The sequence below is a fragment of the Lottia gigantea genome (assembly GCF_000327385.1).
Source record: "Lottia gigantea unplaced genomic scaffold LOTGIsca_159, whole genome shotgun sequence".
Taxonomy (NCBI): Eukaryota; Metazoa; Mollusca; class Gastropoda; family Lottiidae; genus Lottia; species Lottia gigantea.
In genome coordinates, this window is record NW_008707942.1 from 41196 (window position 1) to 60062 (window position 18867).

The following is an 18867-nucleotide window of genomic DNA, read 5'->3' on the forward strand; positions in this document are numbered from 1 at the left end:
TTGCTATCCTGTACTCAATCTGTTGAATGGAATTGAAGGTGACACAAAAGGATAATTATATGAGAGACAAAATTCTAGGCTGTTATTAAATTATGTTATTGAAGGTTTTTATTTCAACTGTAGGTTATTAACTTTGATATTCCACTGAAAAATAAACAGAGATAAGTATAAAAAGTGGATCATCTTGATAACTGATAATGAATAAATCTAGACTCTAAAATAATATCTACAATAAAGGAATCTTGTTTCTCCATATTCAGGTTTTTCATTTCACCTAATAGGTCGTTAACTGTAGGATTCTAACTAGTAAAATTAATGGTCTGATCGCATGAGAGATAACTCTTTGACGAACTTGTAATGGAATTTATTAGTTTAAACAATAATTAACATAGATAGTAATGAGTGAATAACGATTTATTTAGCGTCAGAACGGTGCCAGGCAGATGCTAAGTCTTTCTCCAACTTATTGTCAGAACCTTTGATAAAAATTACTATGTATTTCATCAGATTGATAATATTAATTCTCTATTTAATCTTTGAATTTTAGTATGGTCAGAAATCTTCTTTTCTAAGAATGATAATGAAATTTTTGGCTTTGTAAATTTTCGAGTGATTAACAAGTTGTCTGAACTAAATTTCTGTTGCTTTCATTTAATTAGTTTCATTCATTATTCATGAAGGATATCAAATAGAAGCTAGAGAGAGAGAGAGTCCATCCAGAAGTACCAGTAATTTTCAAAAGAGAAGCTTCAAATTCCCACAGCTTGAACTAAGTTCAAGTCATTTAAAAAAAACTATTTCATCACAGAGAGTCTGTAAATCTTGACAAAACCAGACTACTTTCTTGATATGTATCTTGACAGTTTTTCTTCATCCTTTTATAACGCATCTTTCATCAACTGGGTGAATCTTAAAAATATATTTAGAAACAGACCACCCTACCAACCAACCAACCAAGCTATGGTATCAATTTTGAACATTTTTCTTCATCCTTTTTAATAAAGCATCTTTCACCAAGTTAAATATAGCTTGATGCAGAGTTGAAGTCTGATATTTTATGATAAGAGGTAAATTAAGTATTTTACACTGGTTAATGGTATATTGTGTCAGGTGTTGACAGTTTTTTTAACGAATTAAATCTTAATTAATCTGATTTGCACTGAAGTTAGAATCTCTTTATGTCTGGTAAATGTTTTAGAATTTTTATAAGAAATGTTAATGAAATATGGAGTTAGGTATTAATTGATTATACTGTAGTAAACTTGCAGATGTTTTTTAATATTTTTTCAAGCATATGTTCGATTTTATATATCAAATTACTTGTTGCTTGTATTTACATCCTTCTGATATTCTCATCCAATATTTGATACCTGAAATTCTAGAATAACCTTATTTGATATGGAAGTAAAAATCTTCAACAAGAGTTTTTATGGCCTGTTGTGTGTCGAGGACACTTGTAGCTATAATATTTACACCATTTTGATTACTCATCTAATATTTGTGATTCCAGTATTTCTAGATGAACTGTATTAGATGATGACTAGACTGTTATGTCTGTAAATCTGTCTGAACTTAGCTTTTATCATCAATCCTTTTAGACAAGATATTTATCTGATGCAAAACATAATGAAAAATTTGAATTTTAATAAAACCTAGGTTATGTTTATTAATATTTAAACTACTGTTAAAATACAAGTTAACTGCTAGTCTTTATGATTTGATCCGTTCTTGGATGTAAGAACATGAAGATTTTAAGTTCAATCCTGGCATATATCGAGAGCATACCTTGGATGTGGATAATAAACCGAGTCCCTGTATATAACAAGCTCTTGATATTAAAGATTCCCTGTAAATCAAAAAACGTAGGCTTATGCTGCTGTCCTGGCAAATTCAACATCATTACACACTACAAGGCATTGTCTGTATTCATTAACCCAATTAGGTGCTAACATAAAACTCCATTTATTTCATTGTTTTTAGGGTGTGCATAAATAATCTCTGCTGAACTATCAACAGATAGAAATGAAGTATTTGTAAGTCATTGTGATAGCAGTAAAAATCAATGACAGGAAGAAAATTGTCTGTATTTGTGATTTATGCAATAGTTATCAGGAATGGTGCCATGTAGGCTATTGATCCGTTCAGAATAAAACCAATTTAATGCTGGAAAAATCAACTTTTGTCTGAATCTCATGGCAGTTTGTTATATAAGGTCACCCTCTGTCTTCATGTTATTTAATTCACAGTAGCGTGTGATTTTATTTTAATAAAAGGTCACTGTGACCGTGGAACTGCAAGTCAGTAAATGAAATGAGGTTTTGGTGTAAAAAGCTAATTTCTTAATATTTTGTTTTTTGATATTTGAGATAACTGAAAATACGAAACATATCTAATAATGATAATTATGTTGAATATGTTGTTTTTAATAAGGTAATTTAGATGTGAAATATATTGAGCTGTAATCAGACCAGACTGGTGAATATTTTAAATATTAAGAATTGATAGTTATTTTGTCAGTTTGTCTTTTTGCTCTTTAATAATTGACTTCAGATGAGTTTCATTAAAGTTTTGTGTATTTTCTTTTTTGTATAAACAATATTTAATTACGTAATAGGATTAGTGAGCAGGCTTTCGCCTATAATACACCTCTTCTTGTTTTGTGTAAATACATACTTAAAATAAGTAGTAATGCAAATTGAATTTCAGATATCTGTATTTTTAAGATCTGTAATCTAAAAGTTAAGAATAATAAAACCCTGATTAGATAAAAAGAGTTTAACATGTTGATCCCAGAAAGAAGTTTCTTCAATGTTGAATTGTAGTAAATTGTATCAAACTAGAGTATTGTGTATCAAACTGTAGTATTTTGTATCAATCTGTAGTATTTTGTATCAAACTGTAGTATTTTGTATCAATCTGTAGTATTTTGTATCAAACTGTAGTATTTTGTATCAATCTGTAGTATTTTGTATCAAACTGTAGTATTCTATATCAAACTGTAGTCTGCCTGTTGAAGATCAATCAATGCCTATTATTATGATAAGATGATACTAGTGAATATTGGATAGTGAATTGTGATTAATTTGTCTAAGACTAGTGAGTCATCTGTCAGTCAGCTAGAATCAGAATTCTAATGATAAATACAGTTTACATCTTCAATAACTGATACATTATTTAAGTTGATCAAAGTTTCCACGGAAATCATTAAATAACTCTCTCAAAGTGAAACTTTGATTCTTTGAACCTTTAGGTAGATGATTAATCAACTAATGTGTTGACATAGAACTGGGTTGGATGATATTTTTACTGAAACTGGGTAGATTTTTCTACAATCATATGATAAAGTTTAGATGACCAAACCTTTACTAAACCTTGACCACAGGGTCCAGCAATTCAGCAAAAAAAAAAAGAATGATCTTTGGTCTTCATACTGTTCTATAACTTAAAGGACTAATGTACAATTTGTTTCTTCTACCAACTGAAGTTTTAACCTGATACTGGTCTGTACCTTATTGAGGTAATGAAGGGGTACAGACAAATTAACATCTCTGGACTCTAACATGTGATACCTCATCTTTTCCCCTCCCCATCAATCACCCTAATTATCTAGTGTGTCATGAAAAACAAACTATAAATATCTCAGTTGTAAAAAAAGGGTTAATCTTATTTGTCACTAATAGTTATATTAAAACAGACTGGAGTAAAAACATGGTGAATATTCTTACTAATGGGATAATTTACTATAAAATAATGATATGACAAATTGTCCAATTACAGATTATGATTGAAGAAATTTAGGTTTAATGTTTAACAAGGATATTTTGATGCATTTATACATGGACTAGTGGTAATAGTTTTACATCAACATCAGGCTGTTTTAGAGTAGCTTTTTAAGAAAGGAGAACCCTAGACACATTGGTCCTTGCAACTCTTTATACAAACGTTAAATCACACCATCAATTCCAAGATGACAGTAGCTCCAACCTGTTCCTTTGGTGCCAATCTTCAAATGGAACGGCAGACCAGTTTATCTTACTACACTGTTAGCAAAAAGTTACTTCTCCCTAAATTTCGGGTAAAACTTGAACTCTTTATGTTGGATACATGTTGCATTAATGCTTCATGACATTAATTGAGATCAGTTATTAGATCTTATGAAAAATTATTTGATATAACATTACATAAAATAAGTTGTCAAAGTGAGAATAGTTTACAGAATGACCTTTTATAACAACCCAGGAGAGAATCTTTTATATTTTGTCATTAAATATTACAGATTTAGCATGACATACTTAATCCTTTGAGAATTGAACTAAATAACACAGTCATCCATTAGTAGTTATTAAACCACACCTTTATGTTATAATATTAAAAGGTGGTTGGCTGTACCCTTCTTTTCAACACTCAGTGATGAATGCAAGGTGATGCCTGTGCCAGTGCTTTCGAGAGTCTGTCTGATGTTGGTTAATACCAAGTGTAGGTTTATATTAATAATGTCTAATGTTCAAGGTGAATGTTGAAGGATGATCACCTCTCTGTATCATTATAATATTGATATTAATAATGAACATAACTCGTTATCAACTGAGGTATTAATTAGACATGTAGAGATTGATATTAATTAGTACTCAGGGGAGAACAATAGGGCGTGATGCTGATATCAGATGATGTTCAGGTTATTTCATACATCCACAAGGAATTATAATATATATGATACAGATTACCAGCTCTGTCATTGTGGAAATATAAGTCTTGTAATAGATAATATATGCCCACTTGTCATGCAGTTTGAGTTAACTTCAGAATAAGATACTTTCAGGTCATTTCTTACATCTACATGGATTTTTATAAAATCTATATAACATTGAATACACATTGAAATGCAATCCATGTGTTTAAAGGAATACTACATCTTAGAATGAACATAAACTTTAAAAATTTCAAACTTGGCGAATCAGAACATATATTTATCAGTAGATATACCTGGTGTCATAAATAACATAACAGGATCCTTCTATAATCCAATAAATCCAAAAAACTTAGTAATTATACATAAAAATGCAATTATTAAGCATTTTTCAATAATTACCTAGGTTTTTGAATTTTCCAGATTTTACAGGGATTCTGTTGTAACTTTATGACACCAGGTAAGTTCACTGATAAATATATACTCATATTGACCATTCTTGAGAACTTAAATTTTATGTTCATTCTAAAACGTATCACTTAAAATGGTAGCTATATACATGCCAAAGTTATTTCAAAATAAATGAAGACAGCGAAAATCTTATATCAGAACAGTACTTGATGTCGAGCCCTCTACAAATAGAAGCCTTCCTCACCTTTAACATAACTCACATGTATGTTTTCTCTTAAGGTCGGGCAATTTCATTATAAACACTGCAAAACTTTAAAAGTTTCACAATTCCTGTGATCGTATGTTATCTTGTCTAGTAGCTGAAAGCTGGATTACCAGATCTCATTAGCTGGACCTGAAACTAATTACAGTCTGTTAATTAGAAGGTCGTTAGGATTGTGGAAGGTAATATAATATATGGTAGTTGTTTATTTTATCAATATTGCTCTATGATTTAAATGTTGTAGGTGGGGTGGGGCAATATCGACAATTTTTAATATTATATTTTAAAGGACTGGCATATAGAAATAGAAAGAGAAAATGAATTATGCGATTTTGGTACATTTTTAGTACTTCTTAAGACTATTTACATATATTCAAGACTCATATCAACCCCTGAAAGTGAAAACCATGGCCTTTAAGGTATTGCTGTTAAACTATTTGACTTTTTCCCTACTTTTTATACTGTCTGTTGTTGTTTATTTGTATATGTTAACTTGTATTTATAGTTAAATCAATCAGGAATGTCCAATGAAAAAGAAATTTATTGATTTTAAAATAACTGACATCTGGTAAAATAATATTATAGTTTCTTGATATCAAGTAAATTATGAAAATTATTAATATTTTTATTGATCAAGGTAATCTGATATGTGTTATATTGTTGTTGTTTTTTATTTGGTTTATGTTAGTTAGTCCGAAGGCTGCTTCCAATTTACAGATTTCTTCCTTGGAACATCGATGGTTAAATGTTGATTTTCTCAGTCAATTTTATTTGGTTAGTCTAGCTAGCTAGCTTTGACCAAATAACTTGTTTTGTTAACACAAATTTCCATATTGAAAATCTATGAATAAGTTAAAGAATTTACATGTACTATATTGTACTATGAGTTAGTTGTGGTCTAAGTTTTACTGGCTCTAGCTATCATACATCTATCAGTCAATATGTTTCAGACTATATTATACTAGTTTTACTGACTCTAGCTATCATACATCTATTAGTCAATAAGTTTCGGACTATATTGTACTAGGAAACTATGAGTCAGTAAGGGATATTAAGATAGGGAATGAGTCATACCAGACTCCAGGTAGATACCATCTCTCTCTCACTTTATCTCTAGATAGAACTACAAGCTAATAGTTTTACTGTGTTTTGATATTTAACAAGGTTACTTCAGGTACTGTGATTTTATTTTATTTACCAGTCATGTCTGACAGTTATATATTTTAGTTGATAATATAATTGTGACAGTATCTGATGTATTTTTAGGAAGTATGTATCTCTAGATAAGACTACAAGGTAATATTTTAACAATGTTTTAATTATTTCAATTTGATAAGTTAAAGGATTTGTGATCTCATTTTATTTGCCAGTCATGTCTGTTCATTTTATTTGCCAGTCATGTCTGTTCAGTTTATTTTAAATTACCATCTTCTGGGTGAGATGATCTCATTAAAACAGTGGACAAAGGGGACATTTTGCACTGTAACATTGAGATTCAAATCTATAAATTTTGTACCATTATTATAAAAACCATTTTAAAAAAAGACAAGTGTAACAACAGCTACCAGCTAAAATAAATAAAGACAGAATTCTTGTAGTTAACGCCAGTCTTTTGTTTAGAAACTGAATTGTAAATCATTGAATAAATATTACGTCAGTCTGCATCCTCCATCAACTAGTTGTTTTTCACCATTTTTGACGAATTTACCTGCCAATGTACTTCACGAAGGATTAAAATTCTTAGCAACAATGTGACATGCAAATTCATAGAACATTGAGAAAATCCCACCAGACTTTTCCACAGTTTTCGAGCTGATGAAACAAAGTGAAAGTATCGTCATGGCTATTCCATGTCACGTGACCTTCCAATCTCCGTGGCAATTGTCACTTGACCTCCAGGTGAAATGTTGACACTTGTATTTTGTGAGAAGAAAATGAAAGTTTTCTATTCACCATGTTTCAGGTCATGTTTTAAGTTTGAGGTCATTCGTTATTGACAATCTTGTTAACTAGCTTGGTAGACTAGATTCAAAGACACAGGTTTAAATACAGTCTTTCCATTTCAATATACTATACATGATTTTTAAATTGATAAATTGACTCTATTGCATTTTATTTGTTAGTCATTTAAAAAAAAAAACAGTTGTCTCTTGCCTCTTTGTCTTTTTTTTGACTTTTAATGGTGAAATTTGGTTTTTATCAAAGTGGTCTTTTGGGCTATTATAAATATATATTTACTTGTTGATTGAAAGTGGTATATTCTGTTCATTATTCTATCCTGCTGTTATATAATTATTATTTATATGTAAAATGATCTAATGGTTCAATGATACGTCCTTGACTTAAATCATTGTTATTTAATGAAAATAATAAACAGCAACCTGAGTCTATTGTTGGCATTGTTGATAATTATCTTTCTGACCCTGAGGTTAATTAATTCTTCTCTAATTACTCTCCTAACTAATCCATCTTCATCTTTCATTGTCTATTTAAAGAGATTGTCTTTTTGTGTGTATCATTGACACAGATAGCATTGATTTGCGCCATTTGTATTTTCTAACAGACGTCTGTGGTTCCTGCCATGCCACTAAAAGTAAAGATTTTATGATGTCACTATACGGTATAAAACACTTACTTTTAGTGGAATTGCAGGAACAACAGACGTCTGAAAATTGGAATGGTGTAAATTGATGATATGAATGTCCCCCATACACAAATAATTAAGAAAACAATTTACAATACTTTAAAGGGATGTAATCTTCTAAATATTTGAGATGAAACGTAGATCTTGACATTGCACTGTGGGTTTCTTTCTACAGGTTATTACACTTGATATCCATGATCTAATAAGAGATATTTCTTAAAATTCTGACAGCCATTCCTTATTATAAAATTCAGGGATTTTTTTCCATTTTTAGAATACAAGATAGATATTGGACTTAGTTAATGTCTACCATATTGATTTTGTTATCTTATGGATTAGCAGTTTTGATTGGAAGAAGAAGGATTCTAACAGTCTGTATTTTCAGTTTGTTTTTTAATTTAGATAAGTCTATCTATCATAGTTTTTATTACTAGTATCTAGTAATTAGTTGTGACTGTATTGATAATGATGATATGAATAATTAAAACTCTGAGTAATATTTGATATTTTGGTGTTTAAATTACTGTTTCATCTCACATCTTAATGGATTAATACCTAGCTTCTGTAAAGGTAAGGTTATGAATCATGGGTTATGAATTCTCGGTTATGTTCTTGTATAGGGGGAATTGTTGAACAAAAAGTTTTGTAGATGATCCATATTAATATCCAGTTGGCTTAATATGTGAGAACTTATGTTTATTTTAAAAGTATGCAGGGTTTAGAATTAAAAAAAAAAAATAAGAATTGATTCAGATTGAAACAGTTAAATATCACAAAAGTCAATTTGTCCTACATTGCGTTTTCATTATCCTGATTTAAGGCGATAAAGTTGGAAGTAAAACTCCACTCTATGTCAGTTTTTATGATAATAATATAATGTAAATTATAATCTGTTGTTAAAATAATATCTCAATCAAACCTGAATAATAAACAGAGAGGATTTATAAGTTATGAATATTGTAAGATTTAAAAACAATCACTGGTAAATGTCAGGAATAATCAGAAACTTTCAGCTCATTCTTTACAGTATCTTCACAATGTCAAAGTATTACAGTTCGTAACGCCTTGACCATTGTGAAGATGCCTTGACAGATGCTGATGGATAAAGAAAATTATAATTCGAAGGAATGGCAAAGTTTTTTAATCTGAGCCTATACTAACTGTGGCCTGTTTCACAGAAATTTCACAGAGCCAATCTGATTACTGTATTTCTTTAAATAGAATCCAGTTTTTTGTGAGACAGATGAAAAAAAGATTCCAAAGTAGCGCCCTATTATTTGGTTTTAGAAAACCATGGGTAATTTGTTTTACCGAATCTGTATACAGACATAACATCAATCTATGAGAAACTAGGAAAGAGTTGGGTTTTGGAAGAATCAAAGTTTTAAATTCACTGTTATATTTAATACTAGATATTATTGAGGTATTATATTGTTATAAATATTATAGAACCTGACACATTAAACCTCTCTCTCATCCCTTGACATTTATCAACTAGTAATAAAACTTCTCATTTTCAAATTTCAAATCCATTTTAGAATATAATTTAATTTCAGCTATCTGAAAGTAGGCTGCAGGAAAAGTGATATTTCGTTTCATCATTAGATATTTTTTTTGTTTTTTTTTAGAATTGAAATTTGATATATTCTGAAACTAGGCTATGACATTTGTGCAGTATTTATTTATGATTCCCAACATTAAAATGTACTGTTAGTTAAGTATATAAAATATTCAAGATGTCAGTTACAGCTAAATAAATTCAGCAAAAATCAGACATGACCAGTTTAAACAATTAAATCAACAGCCAAATACTGACTGATAGTCTAATCAACTATTTCCAGTGCCATTTCTGCCATTTCTTTTGAAGTAAAAACAAGAACATGTCTAAATAAGTGGCATTTTACAATAATCTGCTACTTTTACAACTGGTGAAAACAGACTAATTCTTAACCCCTTGTGACCAAGTGAAATGCCATTAACAAGTTATTTCAAAAGAATGTGTTAGAATTACAGAAAAGAATGTCAATTAATGACATTGTAACACAATAGTTGGCATGTTTATGATATTTACTCAGAGAATGTGGGAATGTCATTTAAAGTGGGTCTGGTATTTACTCCAATGTATCTTAATGTTGGTCAGTTTTAAAGTTCTCATGTTTCTAACCTGATTGTCTTACTTTAAATGAGATTTATCAGTATAGAATTTGTATTATAAGGATACCCTAATTAAAACATTTTCTCAATAATGTGAAGATCAAGGGTTGGAGTCCAAATACTATCTGAGGATTTTTCAACCTGATTTCTCTTATGATGTGATCAGTAGGGAAGATATTTAAAAAGTTGATGAGTAATATTTTAACAATGTTTTAATCATTTCAATTTGATAAGTTAAAGAATTCGAGCAGAATTACTTCCTTCTTATAGAGTATATTATATTCTCCAGCTGTCCTGACAGTTTTCCTCATTGAACACTGCATAGTGTTACTCAATACTTATCTTCATTAGCACAATCAGTAATTAAAAATATTTAAAATCATTTCTTATATCTTTAAATCTCTGTTATATATTTTCCCTGAATCTTAATTCAAGATAGAGATGGACAAAAGCTGACCCAGACGACTTGAACGATGTTTCAAATCAAAGAGACAAATGTCAGGGCCATAAATAAGTTAAAAATGTTAATTATTTAGACCTTGGTATCTTCGTGATATATTATTGTTTTGTTTTTGACTACAAACTAAAGTTATTGTGGAAGTAAATGGACTATCTTGAGTTTGTTTTAGTTGAACAGGAAACTGACTGAGTTTGTCTATTTTCATTATTGTGCTGTAAAAGGATGTAATATGGTTTTGTTTGAAGTTAATGTTTAAGTGAATGTGTATTAATATTGTTGACAAACTAAAGGACATAAAAATCTCTGCAAAAATTGAGAAGGAAGTAAAATTGTCTCAGTGAAAAGACGAGAGATTTGTACACATACAGGTCTGAAGAACTATTATACCAGGTGTTCATATTATTTTGAGGTGGGATTATCAATTATATTGTCTTATATTGTATTATTTACTACTTCAACTGCCTGAAAGTAAAGGAGACTGCTTGTGTTTTGTTATGAATCATACAGGGATGTGTACAATAATCTCCGAATTTTATCCTGTTTTCATAGGCTGTCTATTTTCTACATCCATTTACACAGTGACATCAGGTGTGAAGATGAATGTGTTTTTTTTGTTTAATATACTAATAGACAAGATGGAAACTAAAATCAGTTACAGAATCTATCAGGTTTTTTTGATTGTTGTTTTATAGATGAACTTGATGGACAACCAACTTAGTTGAAATGTGCCAGTAATTTATATTTCCAATTTGTTTTTTTTACAGGTTAAGAATTAAAAGTCAATAATAAAAATGGGAAATAAATTGAGTGGACCCAAAAAAGACAAAGATGACAAGAAAAAAAGTTCCAAAAAGAAAAATTCCAAAACTGGTTCAGATGAGGAACAAGCTAATGGTGAAATTGAATCTAAACCAGAAGAAGTAAAAACTGAGGAGGGAACAGCTGAAGTGAAGGCAGACGGAACCAGGACAGAGGTATATTTCATTTTATTTACACCTTTTTAAAATTTAAGAAAATTTCCCCACTACAGGTCACTGAGACACATTTTTTGGAGGTCGAAGGCCATGTGTTTTTTGGGTGATATTTACACTCACTAGATGACCGCCTCTACTTTTTTTAACTGAACATGTTTAAGACAAAAAGAATTCTGTTAAGACTGGGAAATTTTGTACTCTTATATAAGCTTTAAATTTATACAGACCGGATTGAGACTGAAATTGAAATAAATCCTGTGTTTAGCTAGAATTCTCCCTGTAAGGAGAAGCTTGTCTCAGACTTTGGTGGTTTTAGGAATAAGTATTGTAACATTGCAATGATAATCACTATCTGCAATCATAATAACACAATTTGTAACTTTTCTTATATTTTTGTTAATAAATGTTATCTATAAGGCAAAAAGTCAATTCTATACGGTTCCATATGACTGTAGGTGGTTGGTTATGGATCCAGGAATACATTTACCAAATAATTTTGTAAATTTTTCTCAGAACTGTGCTCTTTTTGACCAACTTTGATTGCATGTTTTTTTAGAAATTTGCTAGATTTGGAGATTATGAAGTTTTCATTTCAGGGAGACGGAGAAGCCAAAGTTGCAGGTGCCCCAGAGGAAAAGGCAGTAGACGACATTCCTTCAGCAGATGGAGTTCCAGTTACAGACAACAAAGTTGAAGCTGTCGTAGAGAAACCAGTTGAAACAGAAAAGAAAGAGGAGACACCTGCTGCCCCAAAAGTTGAGGAAACCAAACCTGAACCACCAGCACCCCTTGAAGAAACCAAACCAGAACCCCCAGCAGCAAAACCAGAATCAGAATCTCTACCAGAACCAGTGGCAGAGCCAGAACCAACTCCAGTTCCAGAATCAGTGAAAGAACCTACACCAGAACCAGTTGTAGAAGCCACACCAGAACCAGTTCAAGATCCAGAACCTGTTCCAGAACCAGAATCAGAACCTGCACCTCCAGCTCCAGTTGAACCAGAACCAGTTAAAGAACCTACACCAGAACCAGAATCCGTTGAATGTACCACCCCAGCTGAAACAGAAAGTGAACCTGCACCCCCAGCACCAGTTGAACCAGAAGTGCCTTCTGAACCCGAACCAGTGGCAGCCCCAGAGGTTGAAGACAACATGCAAGATGCACCCCCACCCCCACCAGAACCCCTCGAACAGAATGGAACCGATCAGAATGGCACAGAGCAGAACGGTACTCATGAACCAGAGTCCCCAAGTAATGGTGAACACATTACAAATGGTGCTCCAGATGTCAATGGTCACATGGTAGGTGTTTTAAGAATGTTATTTTTACTCAAACTTAACTTGGATAATCTAATTGGTTGATAAACTAAATTTATAATCAATGGACCAATCAGCTGTGAGAATGCTTAAATTTGAATCTTCAACAAGTAACGTAAAGATGTTTTGACCGGGGTTCATGTTTGTTGGTGATTCTATTTTCCAAACTTTGCCCATAGGCAATCATTTTAAAAAGTACTTTAATGTTAAATCTTTGATTTTTTTTAGAATGGAGATCACAAAGTATCAACAGAATTTCAGTGGCCTCTTGAAGGTGAAAATGTCCAAGTTTCTGGTACTTTCAGTGATTGGAAAGAAAAATTCACATTAGAAAAACAGTAAGTTTTATTTTACCTATTTTTAAAGATCCCAGGTAGAGTTTATTCCATGTCCCATTGTTTCTCACTGAGGTTATACATGCAAGACTTGATATGGTTAGGTTTTTAGTTCTAAGGATTTTATGATAAACTATTGTCACATGTCCAGCAAGCTATACATACTCAACATCCCTCAACAGTTTGAAATAAGAAAAGTAATGCAAAATTACCTTCATTGCACACTGCATAGTGTTTCACAACCACCTGATCTGGAGCATTAATGGTAGGGTGCAACATTCTGTTATTGGATATAAGCCTGAATAAAGACTGAATGTTGATATATGTTTTTGTATTGTAGAGAAAATGGTTTTAAAACCACCATAGATCTACCCACAGGACAACATTTCTATAAATATCTGGTAGATGATCAGTGGGTAGTTAATAAAGATCAGGTAGGTTGGTTGGTTGTAATCTCAAGTCTACAGTTTGTGTTAATGATGGAGAGGGGAAGGGGGTTGGCTTGCAGTGGCGGAGTCTGGAGAGGGGGCGAGATATCAGAGATTGCTGAATCTCTAACCAAGTTATTAGATTTTTGCCAGAAAAAAATTCCTTCAGGGCTGCGAGTCTGCTGCCCCCACTACCCCTTTGGTTCCTCCATTGTTGGCTTGGCCATGGACAACTCCACATATGTGTTTCCCCATCTTCTAGACTGGCAATAATTGATTACGGCTTTAATAATAGAGATTCCTGCTTGCTATTTAATCTTTAAAGTTGTATCTTCAACACATGGTTAAGATATCTGATCCATAATCAGGATAGTTGAGATGGAAATGGAGAAACTGAAATTTTAATATTCAAGCTAAAGAAATATGGGCTACTTAAATGAATTCACTTAACAGGAGCATGTAATCTATTAAAGTACTAGAATATTCTTGTTAGGAGACTGAAATGTTACTGTTACATACTTGAATCTAGTCTAGAATTAAAGGGAAACAACTAGCACAATCTTAAAATTACTGCTTTTCATTCTAGCAGTCGTAGGAAAGTAGGAAACACAAATCAGTTTCATGTCAATCATTTATATTTTTCAGCCAATTCATTGTGGTGAAGATGGAACAGAAAATAATGTAATTGTTGTCAGTTAATTTAAAAAATGTTTGTTTGTTTGTTTACTTTTCACCTTGTATATTTTCTTTACTGGAATTTTGTATACAGACATGGACCACTAAATGCCTTTATCATCCTGGAACATTAGACAAACAACTTGGGCATGTACTATAGTCACTATGAGTCATTTGTTAGCTTTATTTTGTTAAATATTCTACAATGCGCCATTAGATATTTAGTGGAATAGTGTCAACTGGTGCTGACACCCCTTGTCTTGTATTGAGCTCTTCTACACCTGCATTATTTTCCATTTATATGATACTACTTGTAGAATAGTTCATTTACAAACTAGGGGTCTTTCTCCTTTTCTGTCAAATGGAAATAGTGTACCCATTGCTAACACCCCTATACTTGTATTGAACTCTTCTTCACATGCAATATTGTCAATCTTAAGATTCTAAATGTGGAATAGTTCATTTACCAGTAAGGGGTGTTTGTATTATACTACACCCAGTCTTGTGTATACAAATCCCTTGCATTAATACCATATATTGCATTGTATACTATTTTGTATATCATTATGTTTTGTATGTATTGTGTACAATGTTTGTAACTATGACATAGAGTTTGTAATCCACATGATATTTGACAATGTACAAACATTTTACAAGTGTACATTATTTTGTTTTTGTAATACAAATTTGTATGTTCACTCTTTTGTAATATCAGTTCACTCTTTCATTACCTTTTGTAATGACAATACTGTTTTGTATTTACAACTCAATTGTGTTTGTACAGTAATACAATACAGTTTTCTATTTACAATTGTAATACACTATATTGTATTGTGAACTGTATTATTGAAGATAGAAATAGTTAACATAGCCAAGATACTGAGGAATGTTACAACACAATTGCAAATTTTACTTTTTCAAATTGAAAATATGAATATGATATCTTTTGTATGTAAAATGTGTGTATTGTATATGCAAATATATCCAACACTTTGTGAGTATATTGGAGGGAGGGTATTTGTTCACATTCGATTCCTGATAGTTCACAAATATCTCAACTCATCTAAATCATTTGATAAATATAATCTTTCGATGTCTGTGTTGTCTTGGAATTATTTTTAGTCATTATATTAACATCTAATTGGGAATGGAAAAAATTATTTTAGTATAGTTTTGGTTTATATGTGACAGTCTTTATTTTTGTGACTCATTATATGTCATGCACATGATTTGCATGTGCATTTGGTAAATCATATGAATTTCATCAAATATATGGGAACAACTTATTTTTGGAAAGAGAAATATCATCTTACTATCATTAGATCATACATACAAAAATTGATTGACTATTTTTATATTTGGTAAAATATTTTTTGATATTCGATATGATTATTGGGAACCCTTTAATAGCTTAGCAATATTAAAACAGTTTGATTAATTATTTAGGGAAGTCACATAGAATTTGTTGTATTAGGGAAGTCAAAAAGAATTTGTTATTTTAGGGAAGTCAAAAAGAATTTGTTGGATTAGGGAAGTCATTGTATTAGGGAAGTCAAATAGAATTTGTTGGATTAAGGAAGTCATTGTATTAGGGAAGTCAAATAGAATTCGTTGGATTAGGGAAGTCAAATAGAATTCGTTGGATTAAGGAAGTCAAATAGAATTTGTTGGATTAAGGAAGTTAAATGGATGTCGTATTAAGGAAGTCATATAGAATTTGTTGGATTATGGAAGGCAATGTTAATGTTGATTTGTAAATAATATTGTAAATATTTAACCTATGTGATCATTATTTTCATGTCTTTAATTTTTATTTTATATTTAGTACAATGTATATTATTATTTTCAGCACTATTTCTGTTCCCATTATTGGATTGAAATCGCTCTATGTAAAATCCTGCAAATGAAACCAATGATACTATAGGTCACATTTTTCAATTTTCAAGATTTCAAATTTTTAATCCAAGTTTTGAGATGAGACTTGGTTACTCTATAACATAAACATTCTTTTGAGTATAAAATAAACAAAGAATTACCTTTATTTCACTGATGGTGTTAGTGAAGATAATAGTACAGTATGCTGTACAACTCTAGCAATATTCATTCTATAACTGGAAGAATTTATTGTATAATGTTATTTACTACTTACCTATTTATTTTCAACATTTAGCTCAATGTTTCATGTCTAAAGTTGCAAAGAATAAAAGAACAGGTGTGGTGTATAGTATGGGGTTATCAAGACAGTAGAAAATAGAATAAGCAATACAGGAGGTAGTGGTCTGGACACAATGTGGACATGATAATCTATTCCTTACTGTATCAATAATCCCATACCTTACACAATACCTGTCTATTATTCACCTCATCTCAGCTTATTTCATGCTCAATAATGTCATCTAATTACCTTTTTATATTTTGATTTTTAGTGCTCAATAAAGTTCATTTTGAAACATGAGTAAGATATAAATGCAAAATTTTTTTAAGCTTTTTTTGTGAATTTTTCAGTATATTTATCGACAAGAGCTCATGGTTTGCTGTTTAATAAGTTTTTCAGAAATTAATTCATGACGGTCAGTAAGAAAAGATATTTGCGCCTGATTCAAAATATAAATAGGAGGAGCCCACTTTATTTTTAGGTAATAATAGAAACTATACATACTGATAATTGTATTGATTACTACTTTAACTACCTGAAAATAAAATGGACTGTTCTTGTCTAAGTTTTGGACGTTCCTAGATCAGTGTGTATGTCTTTCCTCTCCAAAAAGAAAACTGGTTTGGTATTTGACATTATAATCCATGAGAGAACAGGAGTTATTTCTAGCTCAAAAATCATTAAACCATGAATGTTGGCATATCGTCATAACGTACGTATGCATAAGTTTCCAAAAAGACCAATATTGATTTTTTGTTAGTTTTGTTTTTTCGCTGTCTAGTCATTAGAGTTTAAATATTGTAAATATTCTGTTTAAGCCACGATTTACTTACTGCTGCTTGTTAGTCAAATAAAACATCACTTGAAAACTCTTCAGCCCCAAATAAAGTGCAGAAAATAGGGTGTAAAACTCCAAATATTTTCTTTTTGATTTGATCTTGAGCAGATTTGAGCCATGATATTTGAGGATGCAATATTCTTTAGTGTATTATCATGTTCTGAGCCCAAAAAATCAGGCAGGAAAGTTTTTATTTTTAAGTCCGGGCGAGTTTCAAAAGATATTTTATGTGATTTTCACCAGTATAAATTGAGCTTGTGTAATTAAGGGTGTGCTAGCTTCTATTTTCATACATTTTTATTATTATTACTACCGTGTTTCACTGTATCCATGTTTTCTTCTCGGAGAATGGGGTCCAATACTCTTCATTAAACGTTTGTATTTAAAATATTTTTGTGAAAGCGGATAGCTGTGTCCAGGTAACCTGGGATAATCTTTTTGAATTTTTAACCTGGTTCCCCCTTGTCAGTGATGCAGGTAGGAGAGGACATAGAAAAGGGGTCTAGTTGTTCGGATGGAATAAAAAACAGGAGCCCCTTGTGCTTAAGGCTGTGCACATTTATTGATCTCTCGACAGTTGGAAATCGATAAAGAGTAGGCTAATGCCGCTCTCCTGGCAAATTATCCCCATTTCACAATGCATGTCGTTGCTCGTCTTCATTTATCAATATAATGCAATTATAAAGATGAACTAGATCTGTTTGACATAGATCTATCCGCTTCCGAGTAAGTTTACATCCTCTGCATTTATACTTGGTTAACGTGATTGCCAATGTTTAAAAACACCTACCAAAATACATGTTTCAAAATACTTGTCCAATATAAATGATCACACCAAATTTCATTAAAATCAGTTGAAAACTGTAGTCTCTATTGTGTTTACAAACAAATTTTGACGCGTTTTTCCTAAGTCAAGGGCACTAACTTAAAAAACGTTCATCGAAAGATCGTCAAACTTGACCAAGATCTCATCAATATACAGTATCACACCAAGCTTCATGTGTTCACAAGAAATGTTGACGGACAGGGGCGACGGCAATATACGTCCACATTTCCAATACTTATATGCCTACAGCTTTGATAAGTTACAGCCAATAAGTGTGACGGAGACCTTACTCCAATAAGTATTGTGTTCACAATAAAACAATTCATAATTTCACGAAATATCAGGACAGTAGGACAGCAATAAGTTAGTCGCCTATTCGTTCTGAGAAATGATAAACGGAAGCCCCGTCTGCTAAAGGCTGTCGACAATGATAATACGCAATGATCTGTCTTGGCAAAATTTCCCTCATTGTACACCTCATTTGTCTTCATTGCCTCAGATGCTAACAATTTGGTTTATGTAATTTTTATCCAAGGCTTTCAAGAAGCAACCTTAAAGAAAAGTATTTGTAGTTTTACTTTCCAAAATACATATGTAGTTGTCTCCCCTACATCAATGCCAGTCTCATGTACAGTGGCGAAGCCTGGTTTACATCAGAGGGGAAGTGGGGGCGAAATATCTTAGATTGCCCGAATTTCTAAC

At 31.4% G+C, this 18867-nt stretch overlaps 1 protein-coding gene across 1 annotated transcript; it reads left to right on the forward strand.

Annotated features, from left to right (window-relative positions):
* Window positions 1-11409: 11409 nt before the first annotated feature.
* On the forward strand, window positions 11410-17748 carry LOTGIDRAFT_238680 (hypothetical protein; the record flags this gene model as incomplete). The annotated part of the gene is made up of 6 exons (XM_009050914.1): window positions 11410-11592; window positions 12189-12893; window positions 13137-13246; window positions 13584-13677; window positions 14317-14352; window positions 16196-17748. 6 exons carry the CDS (start codon window positions 11410-11412, stop codon window positions 16268-16270), a joined length of 1203 nt encoding a protein of 400 aa, XP_009049162.1. The 3' UTR covers window positions 16271-17748.
* Between the last annotated feature and the right edge of the window lie 1119 nt (window positions 17749-18867).